We start from the raw sequence: 14,835 nt of genomic DNA, 5'->3' as shown, positions 1-14,835 counted from the left end.
TATTTGAGCATTTTCCTACAGGACTCACCCACTTGTTTTCTCTGGGGTTTGTTAGAGAAAAATGATCATTTATAACAAATTAATGCAAAACGCTTTCGTTCCTCTGAAGTGAGCAGCAGATCGGCCTCCTTTCTGCTCTGTGTTCAGACTGGTTCATCACAACAGATCATATTTAACCTCTGAGCAGAACGGTTTGCATTCAGGCGTCAGGTGAACAGGTGCAGGGATGATAATCTGCATCGGTTTGAGGCTAAGATGGCGGCCTGAGCCGGGTTCTGACGTTTCTCTGACCTTTCCAGGCGACATCACCACTGGGAACAAAGGAGACGGACACTTTTCTCAAACAACGGGTGAGTGCTTCCTGTCGAAATGAGGATCGCCCAGGTGGCTGCAGCATATGTGCATTTAGTAATGCTGAGTGTGTGCGTGTGTGTGTGTGTGTGTGAACAGAGGACTCGGGTACAGGACTGGCCCGCGGCTTGTACATCCCCTGTCCGGATCACTACAAGAACTACTGTGCCCACGGAGACTGTCAGTTCCCCAACATGCTCTCCCAGCCGTCCTGCAGGTACACACACACACGCGCACACACACATGCATGCACACACACACACACACACACAGCAGTAATGCTACAGAGTGCCCCACCGTCTGCCGTTCTGTTATTTAGCATAAAATGCAAAACTTTTAACATTAACATAACTGATTTTAGTTCATTGAAATACATTTATTTGTGTCTCATTTTACCAATTTGAGACATGTTGGAATCATGCTAGACATTATTTTAAATAATAATAATAATACAATAAATGTGTAATCGGAAATCTCGCAACCCCCATGCAGTACCTCTGGATCCCTGTAGGGGTCCCAGCCCCCATGTTGAAAACCTCCTATCTAGGTTTTGTGAAAAGGTGGGCACAGCCAACTAGAACATTAGTAATAAAGTAATAACATTGAAGCGCTACGCTAACATAGTTTTTCGTGGAAGTTAATGCTAAAGCGCTAACTTCAACCGGAAAATTTGACAAATTTATGTTTGTGAATTTTTGCATGTTTTGTTAACAACCTGGTTATTTGTTCATGTTAATGCTGTTTTATCCTGGATGCCTCATTCATTGGTTTGTTGTAAATTTGCCATTTGATCAACAAATTTCATAGGAAAGAATGAAATTAGAGAACAGGAAATCAAACAGTCTTCTTCCACTTCAAAATAAGAGCATGAAGAACCTTAGAATAATTTTTATAATCGATAACCAAAACTTCAACAGTTCAATTTTATTCTTGAGGCTTTAGAATTTATTCCGAAAAATTAGTGGAAGCTAAGTGCGCTAAATGTTAAAATTTTATATCAACATCTGATTTGGCAGAAGCTAATGCTAAAGAACGGGAGGGAGTCGACAGCCAGAATTTCAACACAGTGTTCGAACTTGAGTCACCTGAAAGTTGCAAAATAGCCAAGTAAATTCGCATTTTAGGATTTATCAATCGATTTAGGGGAAGCAAAGTGTGCTAAAGATTTTCAAAGTTAGCCAAAGTCCTGTATCAGTTTTATATTTAGTTGAAGCTAAAGCAAATTCCACACAGATGTGAAATTTTATTCACCAAAAAATTTACAAAACATACAAATAACTGAAATTTACCTGTAAAATCCAATTAAGGGAAGCTAAATGTGCTAGAAGTTTTCAGTTAGCTTAAGTACTAATGAAAAATTAGCTTGGCTCCATTGTTAGCGCATTAAGAGAAGTGTGCCCAGCACTGGAAAATATTAAGGGAAAATATACTGTATGTGTTTAGAAGGACTGTGTTCAGTCAGAGGCCTTTTCAGATTCACTATGACACTGACTGCTACAGGAAACTCAGCAACGCTTTGAAGATACTTGGATGATACGAGTCACAGCATTTACTTTACCTTTACTCCACTCTGACAACTAACAATAGAGTAATAGCTGAATACAGAGAATACTGATTATTTTTACATTTTCTCAGATGTGATATTGATGTAACATTTATAAACTGTAGTATTATGTAGTTGATGTATTTATCAGAATGGAATCAAAGTTCTCTGCAAACTAAAGTAAAAGCCTGAAACGTAACAAAGCTAATAAGGTGTGAAATTTTACAGTTGCTTTGAAATGCTGGAGCCTTTTGCTAAGTTAATTAGACTTGTTTATGCTGACTGAATGTAGAGTGGAGTTAGTGTAGAAGCTCGCCTCCTGCTGAGGCGATACGCCAAAGACGAGCCGCTCCGCTCCAAAACAAGTCCCATATTGTGGTTCTCGCAGCTTAACGAGGATGCCGGTGTTCCCCGGCGCCCACGCGTTACGGTCCGGGTTTCTGAGGGGGCGTTGGCAATCACAGCTCCCACTTTGGGTGGCATGAGTGCACAAAACAAACAAAAAAAAAGAGCTGCGTGACACGGATCAAGAGGCACTGGAGACGCTGATCAGCCACAAGCTAAATTAAATTCTACCTCTGATACGGTGGAAGGTTCTGTGGGGAAACATTAAAGTCTGCAGGAACGTTAAAACGTCCCTCATGAGGTTAAACAGCAGATATTACATGATAGACAATATCTAATAACTGCTAAATGCATGGCGGCAGCAGCTGAATCCGTTCAAGACCTGGCCAAGATGGCTGACAACACAGCAGATTCAAGTTACTTTTAATTTATTGTTTTAGTAGAAATACTGTAGGCTGTTTAGTTTTTACTATTTTAAATAGAATATTTGTCCCGTGGACGTTGCCATGTTGTTTACGCTGGAATGCATCCTGGGTAGCTGAGGTATGCTTGGTGCTATGTTGCTAGCGCCATTCAGACAGAACTGTAGTTTTTGCACAGTGAGAAACGTTGAAATAGAAGGTAATGCAGAAATGATGAGAGGAAAGGGAGAGGAGCGAATCGGCAGAGACATACTTGGAAATGACAACCCAAAAAGGAAAGCGCGAGAAACAAAGAGCTCCAGTTTCTGTTTACGGTTAGCATGGCGAGGAAAACGTTTTCTCACATATTCTGGAATGTTTTGTTACAAAAACTTAAAGCTGCTTCATTCTCGCTTTAAACATGCATTTATTATCTTCCATTTATTTTGATTTTGTATTAGTACCTACTACTTGTGTTAGCTCTAGCTAATGGTGTTAAATTATGGTAACGGTGTTAGCTCCAGCTAATGTCGTGAACATTAGATCACATTTGTTTCGGCACATAAGAACCTTTTGGCAGTTTTCCTCAGTCCAGACCTTTTGTGATTATTTCACTAGTTAGGAGTGAAATAATCTGCCATTGGACCTACTTCTCTTTTTTTACAATCAATATGAAGAAATGATTGACTAGAAGCAAACTCCGATATCTTGGTGAAACGTTACTTGTAAGTCAGATTTGTCTTATTTCAAATGTGTTATTTGCATCAGAAACTAAACTAAAATTACTTGGTAAGATTTTCTGTTTTTGCAGTGAAGCAGTCATTGCACAATACATTCAGTGGTAAAACCAGCTGAGCAAACATGGATGACGGGGCGGAGCTCTGCCGGCGTTGCTAGGTAACGGGGCGGAGCTCTGCCGGCGTTGCTAGGTAACGGGGCGGAGCTCTGCCGGCGTTGCTAGGTAACGGGGCGGAGCTCTGCCGGCGTTGCTAGGTAACGGGGCGGAGCTCTGCCGGCGTTGCTAGGTAACGGGGCGGAGCTCTGCCGGCGTTGCTAGGTAACAGTCAGTGGCAGCTGATTTGTGACTTACATTCTGGAGGTTTTTGAAACGTTTGTTTTCACCCTTTAAAGTTTGTACTGTGACAAAGTTCGTGGGGAATGAATACTTTGGTAAGTGGCAGTGAAAGTAAAGATTATCTGAAACAAACCGGATCCACTCAGCTCCAAACCAAGAATCTGGTTCTGCATCCCAGCTGGGCAGGAAATAATCACTTCCTCCCTGCTCTGATTGGTCCCAGCTGCATTTACCTGCAGACTTCAGCCAGGTGTTTCTACTCTCCTGGCGAATCAATCAGCTGCCTCACCAGCAGGATGGTGGATCTGCAGGAAGTGACCGTAGATCTCCATCGTTTTCTGCTGGATCACTTCTCCATGATAGAGTCTAATAATAAGGAAATATTGGTGAAACAGCTTACACGGCAGAATTAATTAGCAGTTATACGATGCCATTCCCGGGTTTAGTACTTCTTTATTTCCTGTCGTAAATGCTCACATCAGATCGTAAAATGGAGACAACTGTTTGTCTGAAATTGCAACGCTGCTCCGTTTCTGCAGAGAGGAAACAGGAACGGCTCATTTTTATCTGCGAGCCAACAAACGCTTCCAGCGTTTTCTGGAAGCCGTTTTTTGTAAGCACAGTGAACTACTGCGCATAATGACTCCATGCTGCGGTGCTAATCTTCCCCAATCAGATTTATCAACATATCTGTCCTGCTGGCCTCAGATCAGCATCAGGATTTGATGAAGCTGTTCAGACTTTTGATCATAGATAACCTGGATAAATACCTGTTTTTTCAACTCCCTCACTTTAAATATTCATTTGTGACACTGATTTAAATTCATCTGCTGGTGCTTGAGAGATTTCTTATTGTCTGAGCATCAGTCAGTTTATTGGCTCAGAGTATCTAATTTGCACTTGTCAATAAAATGTAATAAGTAACAGCAAAATGTTCGGGAAATGAAGTCGCATTATTAATATAACTCTGTCATCGCCTCTTACTGATATTTAATCAGTATGACTGGGAATTACAATAATTCGGTCTGGGAGGAAGAGCAAATTTAAGATTAAACTCTGAAAGGTTTTTGCATCTCTAGAGTGATTTGTCTGATTTTAAGACCCCAAAACACACACTTATAACTATTTAGCAATGGTGTTCCTAAAGGGGGGTCCTTGGGGGCCCTGGTCCACCTGAAAAAATACTGCTCCTCACAAGAGATTTGTGTTTGGTTCGCATAAAGCATGCAGTCAACTTCTCCAAACCAAACATAGATGTAAACTCAATCCACATTTTCTAAAGAATTTCTATAAATAATCAGGGTTCCTTAAACACCTGCAATAAAATATAATATTACTTTGCATAAATCTGGTGGTAATAACATGAATAACAGATTAAAAACTGTTTTCTAGGCATGAAATGTGACTGATTAAGTAAAGACCCTACAATTAACTCAATTAAAAGTGTTAAGTCCCACCTCCAATAAAAAATTTGTTAACAGAAAAGAACAAAATGCTTTCAGTCAGTTAAATAGTAAAGAACATAATTTTGCACCAATTTCTGAAAATAGTTGACAAATCAGATTTTTGGTGAAACTGTTTAGCAGGATCGTCTTCCTGCAGGTTGTCAGGTTGGGTTTGAGTTTAGCGGTAGAACATGTTGGAGCTCAGCGGACGACAGTAAAACTGGTTTAGTTCATTAAAATGAAACAAAGTGGCTTTTGTTTACTGTCCACCCAAAGTCAAATGTTCAGGGGTTTAGGACTCAGAGCCATACTCTCACAAAATGGATGACTGCCTGTACCATGGATTAATACTTTTGTGAGAATAAGCTCTTATTTTGAAGGACTGGCTTTGTCATATCACAAACATCTGTAATCCAGCACACAGTGCAGGTACAGTACATTTTACCCATAAATAGCAGTGTCACTGTAGTACTCAGAGTAACATTATTGATGTTACGGACCTTTAAAAACCCACAACTCAGATAAATCTGAGCGGAAATATCTTTCAAATAATTTCCAGCTTCACATGGCAGCAGCAGGAGGTCCTGACGCCCCTCAGTCCCTCCTCCGTTGTCTGTAACCTCCATCGCCCCGACTCGCCCAGACAGACCTTCTGGTTGCATACTGAGCAGCGATTAGCAGGCTGGCCGTGCGGAGGATCTCTGCTGCCCCCTGCTGGCTGTCCAAACCAGGCCAGTTGTTGTTTTCCCCCAAATAATGAGACCAGAAAGCAGAGCGGTCTGGATTGGAAATGATGAGTGTGTGTCTGTGTGCACCACAGCGCCCCAAACAACACAAGGTTGCACTGTTCTTCCTCACACGCTGTCGGGTGGAGCGGATGGAGAACAGAAAGGAGACGGTGTGTGTTTGTGCTAAACAAGGATGCGCAGGTGTTGGTGGGTAACAACCTCCCCGGAGACGGCAGGAGCGGCTAGAGAAGAGGAGCTGCTGAAGAATATTAAAGGGAGGACCGTTTTAGCTCTTGTCTGACAACAAAGATCACCTCCATTAGTCTCTGAGTCCATGTGCTTCTGCCGGAGAGAGACGGCGTTTCTGTCTGCACCGCGATGAACTAGTCATAATATGATAAGAGTCTGATTCCTCAGCAGATGCTGTGCTCCACTAGCTTAAAGGCTAGCTCTGGTAAAGCTAAACATGCTAATTTCCACTGTAATGACATACAATATGTTATGTCGCCCTCCAAAGGGCTAAATGTGTTATTGCACTCCTGTTAGCCTGGTTCAGCTTTCAGGAACTTACTCTTTTCTTTTGCTGTTTTACGCTTGTTTAGTTTTGCTAGCTTGGTTGCTAATAACAGTAGGGCTTCAAAGAAAAGCTAAACTGAACAACTGAAACTTAAAAAACACAGTTAATTAGCGCTTCAGCATTTATCCAAAAAGGAAGCTAAGTGTGCTTTTCAAAGTTAGCATAAATGCTAAAGCGCTAAATAACAGTATTAGCTCAGCTATTGCCACATTAGTGCAAATGTTGTCAACACTGATTCCACTCAGAGTTTTTACTCACTAGGAACAATAATAAATGTCTCATCAGTCAGTGGGAACACTTCTGCTAATCCGCCTGTAGTGGAACTTATTTTTCATTTAGCGTTGTTGCTAACTGTGAAAACATTTAGAGCATTTAGCTTTCCCCAATTTAATTTTTCCCAGTACATTCAAAAGCACTAATTCAATTTTGTAAATTTTCCGGTGAATTTAATTTGAAGTTGAAGTTTTGTTTATAGACTGGTAAGAGCGCTTCAAGTAATTTGACGTTTATATTCAAGCTCTTATTTTGAAGTGGCAGCAATTCTATTTCCTTGTTTTCAGGAAGATGTTAATGAAAAATACATGCAAAATTTACATACTCTTCAGAGACAGGATGGGTATCAACATGGTTGAATTTAGCGCTAGCTTAGCTGAGCTAATGTTTATGATTAGCTCCCCTTTTTCTCATTAATACAACATTTGTTGTCAGTGTCATATTATAATTCTGGAACGACAGATGATGTTGTTTTAAAGCTTTTGTAGGCAGCTCCATCGCCTCACTCTGGACATTCTGGTTTTATAAAAGAGGCAGCAGAGGAGGAAGCTCTGCTGTCAGCAGCAGACAGTCTGTGTAATCAGTGTCACTGTAGTACTCAGAGTGAAATACTCAGCGCCACTTTTATCTGTTAAGTAGGCCTGCAGCTCCTTTATCAGGACGAGGAGCCCAGAACAAAGAGAGGATCATGCACGTCTCGCCTCTCCGTGTGAACCGACCGCCCCCTTCTTGTTCCCCGTCACTCACTTTCATCAAAACAGTCACAGCAAAGCAGAAATAACAGACACCATGTTGAATTCAACCAGAACGTTTCAATTAGAACGCAGAAAATTATTAACCTGTCGCTCACTGACTTTTTCTTCTCTGCCTGTTTCCCCTCACTTCTGTATAAATGCGTGTGTGTGTGTGTGTGTGTGTGTGTGTGTGGGCGTGTGTGTGTGTGTGTGTGTGTGTGGGTGTGTGTGGGCGTGTGTGTGTGCGCGTGTGTGTGTGCGTGTGATCTCAGCTGTCACTCAGGCTACATGGGGCCTAAATGTGACATCAAAGAGTACAACGTGCTGTATGTGGTGCCGGGCTCTGGGAAGCTGCACTACGTCCTGATCGCCTCCATCATCGGAGCGCTGCAGGTGGTCATCATCTGCGTGGTGGTGCTCTGCATCACCAGGTGAGTCACACACACACACACACACACACACCTATCCATCCATCCATGACGACAAACACAGCTGCCGGATTTCCATTAGAGCTGAAACGATTAATCATCATTAATCAGTTACTGAGATAATCGTCATCTAATTTAAGAATTGATTAATTAACTGGATCATAAAGATCATCATAAAATGTTTTGAAAGAACACAGTCAGAGCAGCAATTAAGCCAAAACTGTATAAAACTCTTTACATTTTGCATTAAGATTTAAAATAAATCATCTTCGTTTATAAATAACCCAGAACTCTTGAAGTGGCGGTTTTAGCTTCTCCTGGTTCAAATTCTTTTTGAAAAATCTCATATTTTTGTAATTTGACATCTTGAAAGTGGGGTTCTGTCTCTTTAAAAATTCCTGCTCCGCCTCCAGGACGTCATTTCCACATGGCTCCTCTATTAACCCTTAGCAATGTTTTTACTAGACGTAGCTCCTATCATGAGCTCAGCAGGTGTTTGCTAATTTCCTCTGACTAGTCTGAAGGAGCTGGGGGGGTTGACTTGTATTAAGGAAAACAAGAATCCTGCAGTCAAGTCTGAAAGTTTTCATTGTTTTGTCCTTTTGAGAAGAAAGAGTCCAGGATAATGTGGTATTTCAAAGGACCTTTTCCTCAATAAGGGAGACTGTGAGGAACAAGAGTCAAAGCGCAGATGTGACCTTTTTCTGCTCCTACATGTTTGTCCTTTACGTGAATCGAAAATAAACAGAAAAATCACACATTCAGAGTTTTGACCTCTTGTGAATGTGAGCGCCACTTGTTGGACAGAAAGCAGGGGTTCCCTTAAACCCTGCAGAGGAAACGTTAGCGCGGCGGCGGCTGTACTTGTTATAAAGTGTCTCCTCTTTATCATCCCTCCTCACCCTTTAACCACCCACTCTCTCATTCAGACCCTCCACGGCTTCTCCACCTCCTCTGCCTCGGCCAAAACCCTTAAAATATTTTATTAAATGTCATAAATTGGTAAGGTCAGCCAGAGGCAGACATACTCCAGGCTAACTCTCTCTCTCCCTTTCTTTCTCTCTCTCTCTATATGTGTGTGTGTGTGTGTGTGTGTGTGTGTGTGTGTGTGTGTGTGTGTGTGTGTGTGTGTGTGTGTGTGTGTGTGTGTGTGTGTGTAACAGGCATTATGTGATGCATAATGCCTGTTAAAACACGGCTCACCTCGTTTGCTCATGCAGAATCTTCTGGGGAAACTGAAAAACGTTTTCGCTGAGGTCAGAAAGCTTTTCTATCTGCTAATAGGTGATCAAAACCTCTTTTCTGGAGGTCATTGATACTTCATCACTTTAACCCAACTCCAGTCCGGTTGCCTAGAAAGTCCGGTTTGTTTGTGTGAATGCTAATCAAACCAAAAAAGCAAACTCTGGTCCAACTACAAACCTCGGTCTGGGTTCGGTTGAAGTGAACTCTGGCTCGCTTCCCAATGCATATGTGAACGCCAAGCGAACCAAAGACCCGACAAAGGCAGGTCGTGGACTACAGTGCAGGGCATTCTGGGTAAATACAACCAAAACAAACGTGCTAGCTTAGCACTAGCATTTAATAGCTTATGGTGTTTTTTACCAAAGACAAAAGAGAAATCCCCCAACTGCTAAAATCTGACGCTACTCCATTTTTGGTTACATTTTGTAAAGAAGAAAGCTGCAATGTCTTCAGAGGTTTTGGTTGTTTCCTTCAGTGGTTCTTGCTGCAGCGCCCCCACAGGTGAGGAGGGGAGCAGGTTTCTCAAAGAGTTTAAGTTGTTTAAGGACCACAGCAACTGAAAATGTACCAAACGTTGCAGTTTGCTCCCCAGTCGAAGCGAGTCGATCCGGTCACTAACGTCTCTGTGTCTGTCCCCCTGTTTCTGCAGGAAGTGCCCTCGGACCAACAGGATCAACCGGCAGAAGCAGAACAATGTCCACTTCAGTTCTGAGAACACCATGCGCGCCTCCACTCGTCTTATCTGAGCCCAGACTCGCCGGACAGCGTGCGGCTCCCCGTCCCGCGGCGCCGTGGCGTTAGATGTTTCCTTCGTAGGCCAACCCTGACCATTAGCGTCCGCCTCCCTTCACTCGGCTCCCACTCTCCTGGAACTAACGACCACACAGGACGCTGGCGCAGCGACTTCGGGACGATGTTTTCGCCATCGGACGCCGTCTCCCTTTTTCCGAGGATTTTTTTCTGAAAAACTGCAGGAGGAGATGGGGGGAGGGGAGGCAGAGGGGACACTGAATGTGAGTGTGTGTGAGTGTCTTATTAGATGTGTGCGCTTTGGTAGAGGCCGACTAGCCGGCGTCTGTTCTTTGTAGACGAGGGGCAACAAGCAAACCGGGGGTAGTGCAAAGCAGGGTACCGGGGCTTTAATAACCGCAGTGTGTGTTCAGTGTGGGAGGGGGGAGGGCGGGTTCGGGGTTACACGTGATGCCTTGCACCTTGTGTTATAGGAGACCTTCGACGGAGGGCACAACGTCAGCTCTGTTCGTTGTGACGACGACGTCAGCTACTGTATGTTGAGTTCTATTTCCAATAGTTATTACGACATTGTCTTGATGGGGTCCGTTTTTTCTGTAAATGTAAATAAATAATTTATATCACGAAATGTTTACATGTTGCCTCGGTCTGTTCTGTCTGAGTCGTGATCCCCAAACGCCTCCTGGGCAGAAGCAAACATGCAAAACATGGAGACAAACGTTGAATTTTACCTCATTTCTGATTATTATTCAATAATTACTTCAATCACTTCGCATCAGTGCTGCATTAAACCTCCTGATTTTAGCTGGCATCGACTCTGTGGTGGAAAATCTTATCAGGTTTATTCATCTGAATTTAATACGTCACAATTTTCACCACAATCTCTTCTTTTGACAAGAAAATACGTAACGTTTCCACATTAATCCCAGCCAGTGATATTTACTCTCAGCAGCTCTTTTTCTTGTCAGAAACTTTTTGATTCCATCTTGAGGAGCAAAGCAACTCCATCAATTTGACCTGCAGCTGATCAGAAAATGTTTTGCTTTTGGGGAGTAAAGGATATTTATGTCTTCTCTTCTCCATCTACAACTTATGTTTTATAATAATGTTTGAGAAACAGATCACATTCATTTAAAATTATTCCTTTTTTGTGTTTTTATTTCCCATCTTTTAACAAACTTCTGAGGCCTGCTTTAGCGCCCCCTGGCGGCCACCACTGCGCAGTGCTTCTGGAAGATCCTTTTTGTTTTTTTATTGTTTTATATCAGTTTTGATGAATAAAATTGTTCCAATCTGTAAATTACAGAAACTCCCAGAAGGTAATCCAGAGGTTTACATAGATTTATTTAGTATGTAAAAGAACTGCTGGTTTTCCTTCCACTGCAGTTTACAGAAATTTATCCAACAGATTTAAGTCTTTTAAATGAGTTTTATAATAAAGTTAAAGATGTTAGGAGCTATAATTTTATGAATGTTATGTATCTGTTTTTTATATTTTATATTCTTTGTTTAGAAATAGAGACTTTCACTTATTTTTGCTTTCAATTGGTTCAAATATTTCCCAACAAGAATCATTTAAAACAATTGGTGTGTTTTCTTTTTCAGTGTGAATGAAATTAAATCACTTTTTGCTGTGTTCAAATTAAACCTTACAAGTTTTAGCCGTCAGCGGTTTAGCTTGTTGCTAATCCAGTCACTCTGCCTCAGGTAACAGATTTGATTTAAGTTGTGCTGATTGGATGTCTCAAAATACAGCACAAACGCTGCACAAATGTTTGATTCATTGAATTTAATTTAGACTTAGACTTGTACTTTATTGTTCCCTTGGGAAGACTCCCTCAGGAAAATAAAGTTACCAGCAGCTTACAGGCAAAAAAGTGGCACACAGTGAACATACACAAAGAATACAAAAAATTACAATTTAAATACAAAGGAAACAACAAAGTGGAAGACAGCGAGGAGCTGGAGGATGGCGTGTTTTTTAATGACGCTGCGTGAACAAACTTTTAAATGTGTTTCTTATTTAAATGGAAACCTCAGAACTGAGAGATGTTCTCTTTTTCCAATAGCAGCAGAACACTGACAAAGTTTTGTGTACATTTGTAGTGGAAACGCAGCTAATGTGTCAGTATGAATGTCCTTCATGGTTAGAAGCACTTTCCTTTAGATTTTGGGGATCAATCTCAGGAAGACCATCTGTTTTCATGTTGCATCAGGCCAGACTATGAACGGTGGAGTGAAGATGAGCTCAAGTCTTCATCTTCATCCAAGTCTTCAATGTAAAGACCTTCCAGTTGCTCCAGCAGCTACAGGATGTTATGACTACAGATATGTGAGTGTTTGGTGCTTATTGTTTCTCTGTTGAGTAAATGAGGTGGTCTCTAACTTTGCTCTTGTGTCTTTCTTTCTCTCCCACAATGAGGGGAGTTTGCAGTTCCCCTCCCAAACAGGTGGGGGCAGCAGTGATACTATATTCTCGGACATTTTCACTATAAAATTTTAATTCATTCTAATGAACAATGTTTTTGCTTTATTTTGAAGTAGAACATTTCTGAGCTAAAAAAGTTAAAAAAAATCTTTGAGGAAAAAAACAGAGACTTTTTAAATGAAATACTCTTTTCCTGCACTGCACTTTGCATTTTAATAGAAATATAAATTTTAAGTACAATTTATGTTTATTTAACCCGCTTCTGTTAAACAAACATGTTCATATTTAGCTGGTACCAAATAAAACTGTCGGCCAAAGCAACAGGTGTAAACCGCCACTAGATGGTGCTGTTGTCTCCTGATCCAGTAGTACAGCAGTAGTACACGTTGTTCTGGTTCCGGCCGTTTCATAAATCTGGATATTTCAAAGTTGTTGACCACGGAGAACGATGTTTTCGCGTTTTGAGCGAAAACTAACATTTCGCAGACATGTGACCATGTGTGATGTTTTCGGTTATAGAAACAAACCGAAGCGCCTGCGAGACGGAGCGGCGGGGAACGTGCATCGTTAAATGGCGTCACAGGGAGGTTACGTTGTCGTGTTGTCGTGGCCGAGTGGTTAAGGCGATGGACTAGAAATCCATTGGGGTCTCCCCGCGCAGGTTCGAATCCTGCCGACAACGACCTGTTTTTGTTTTTGTGACTTCATTCTCTTTTCTTCGGTCACAACAATATACACAGAATTACCGACAGCGTTATTGTTGCGCTCTGATGATGAACGGCTCATTCTTATGTTTTTAAAACATTAATTCTTTAAATATAAAACAGAGAAATCTGTTCCCTGGATTTGTTCTTTTTTTTGTTTTTATTTTCATAACTTTGTGCTAATGGTACTGATAGTCACGTTTGGTTTCAAAGTCGTAATTCTTTGTTTTCTACACATTTACAAAGAAACTAAATGTAATATTTCATAAACACAACAGTGATTCTGATTGGAGCTACTTTCACAATGATAGTGAAAATTATTTAAAATTTTTTAGTACACGAAACAAAAATGCAAACTGGACAAAATGTAATAATAAAACTGCCTTGATATGGTCAGAGTTATTTTTAATAAAACTGTAAACTGATTTTAAATAAATATATGTGATTTTGAAGCTTTATTATGGATTCTGCAAGGGTTTTTCAATGAATCTACCAAAATAATAAAATAGTTTTTTCTATTTTATCTTCGCCTTCGTCCCTTTTCCTCCTCTGAGTGATGAAATGTGTTTGCTGGCATAAATCTGGAGGCAGGAGGAACAGGAAGGAAACGTCCAGGTTTCCCATTCAGACGTCAGGATCCAGTAGAAGCTGCTGGTGAAGGACACACGGTCCGGCTTTTTTTAGACTTCAGTTTACAGACTGGAGAGATAACAGGCTTTCATGTCCAATCATAACCAGAAACTGAAACGTTCAGCAGCTGTCATCTGCCAGGAAAAGGAAATCCTGCTAAAAATAAAACCATTAAGACAACTGATGTTTGTATTTGTAAGAGATCAGAAAATGTTTTTTTAATTATTTATGTCCAAGTCAAAGTTCACGTTTTTTGTATATAACATCACATGAAAGTTATTAAATGTAGCTTTTCTCCTTCGTCAGACTGATTTTGTGCATATAGATTTTGTTTCTTCTGTTTTCCATGTTGTAAAGAAACCATTTTATGTACTAAAACTGTTGCGCTTGTTTGTTTCTTGTTGTTTAATATTTTAAAATCTAAGGAGATAAATGGTCATAAAATACCTAAACCTGACTTCTTTAAACTAATTTGGATAGAGTTGAATCCAGATGAATTCTGCATTCAACTCTTTTAATCCCATTTGGTTCTGATTTCAGTTTGGATTTTCATGCTTTATGAAATGTGAGATTTTTACCTCTGGTCAAATTATGATAATCCTAAGTAATTTCTGATGATTTTATAGGAGTTAGAGGACTAAGTTTCCTCATGGCAGACACTAAAACTGCTTTCACATCAGATAGTCTGATAGATTCGGTTAAATTTTGGAGCAAAGTTTACATTTATACATTTTCAGCTGCTGCAGTTCTCAACCAACCAAAACCTGTTCCCCTCCTCACCTGTGGGGGCGCTGCACCAAGAACCACTGAAGGAAACGACACTGAGCACAACTTCCTTCTCTATAAAATGGACACAAAAATGGAGTATCGTCAGATTTTATCCGTTGTAGGTTTGTTGTTATTTCTCCCGCTAGTGCTAAGCTAACATGCTTGTTTTGTTTGTATTTACCCAGAATTCCCTGCACTTCAGTACACTTCCTGCTTTCAGTCACATTCAATCCATTCACCAGAGTTCAGTTCATCTGAACCGAGAGCGAGGTTTGTAGTCGGAGGAGAGTTTGTGCTTCTGGTCCAATTAGCATTCACATCTCCCCTAATGAACCGGACTTTCTGGACAAACGGACTGGATTTGGGTTAAAGGGACTAAAAGGGGCTGGTGTGAATGCTCTGTAATAAAG

At 41.0% G+C, this 14,835-nt stretch overlaps 1 protein-coding gene and 1 non-coding gene across 2 annotated transcripts in view; both read left to right on the top strand.

Annotated features, from left to right (window-relative positions):
- The window catches only part of tmeff2a (transmembrane protein with EGF-like and two follistatin-like domains 2a), a 105,639-nt gene extending 95,112 nt beyond the window's left edge, over positions 1–10,527 (top strand). The window contains exons 7-10 of the mRNA XM_055052836.1: positions 300–350; positions 451–568; positions 7,745–7,903; positions 9,795–10,527. Of these exons, the coding sequence (XP_054908811.1) occupies positions 300–350; positions 451–568; positions 7,745–7,903; positions 9,795–9,891 (425 nt within the window). The 3' untranslated portion in view covers positions 9,892–10,527. The remainder of the gene's footprint in view (positions 1–299; positions 351–450; positions 569–7,744; positions 7,904–9,794) is intronic.
- Positions 10,528–12,923: 2,396 nt separating this feature from the next.
- Positions 12,924–13,005, top strand: trnas-aga (transfer RNA serine (anticodon AGA)). Its single transcript has one exon. It is a non-coding gene; the product is annotated as a tRNA-Ser (tRNA).
- The last annotated feature ends 1,830 nt before the right edge of the window (positions 13,006–14,835 follow it).

This window comes from Poeciliopsis prolifica, unplaced genomic scaffold, assembly GCF_027474105.1.
Source record: "Poeciliopsis prolifica strain line A6 unplaced genomic scaffold, Auburn_PproV2 SCAFFOLD036, whole genome shotgun sequence".
In the NCBI taxonomy this organism is placed as follows: Eukaryota; Metazoa; Chordata; class Actinopteri; order Cyprinodontiformes; family Poeciliidae; genus Poeciliopsis; species Poeciliopsis prolifica.
The sequence above is the reverse complement of the archived record's forward strand: the minus strand, read 5'-3'. Positions and strand labels throughout refer to the sequence as shown.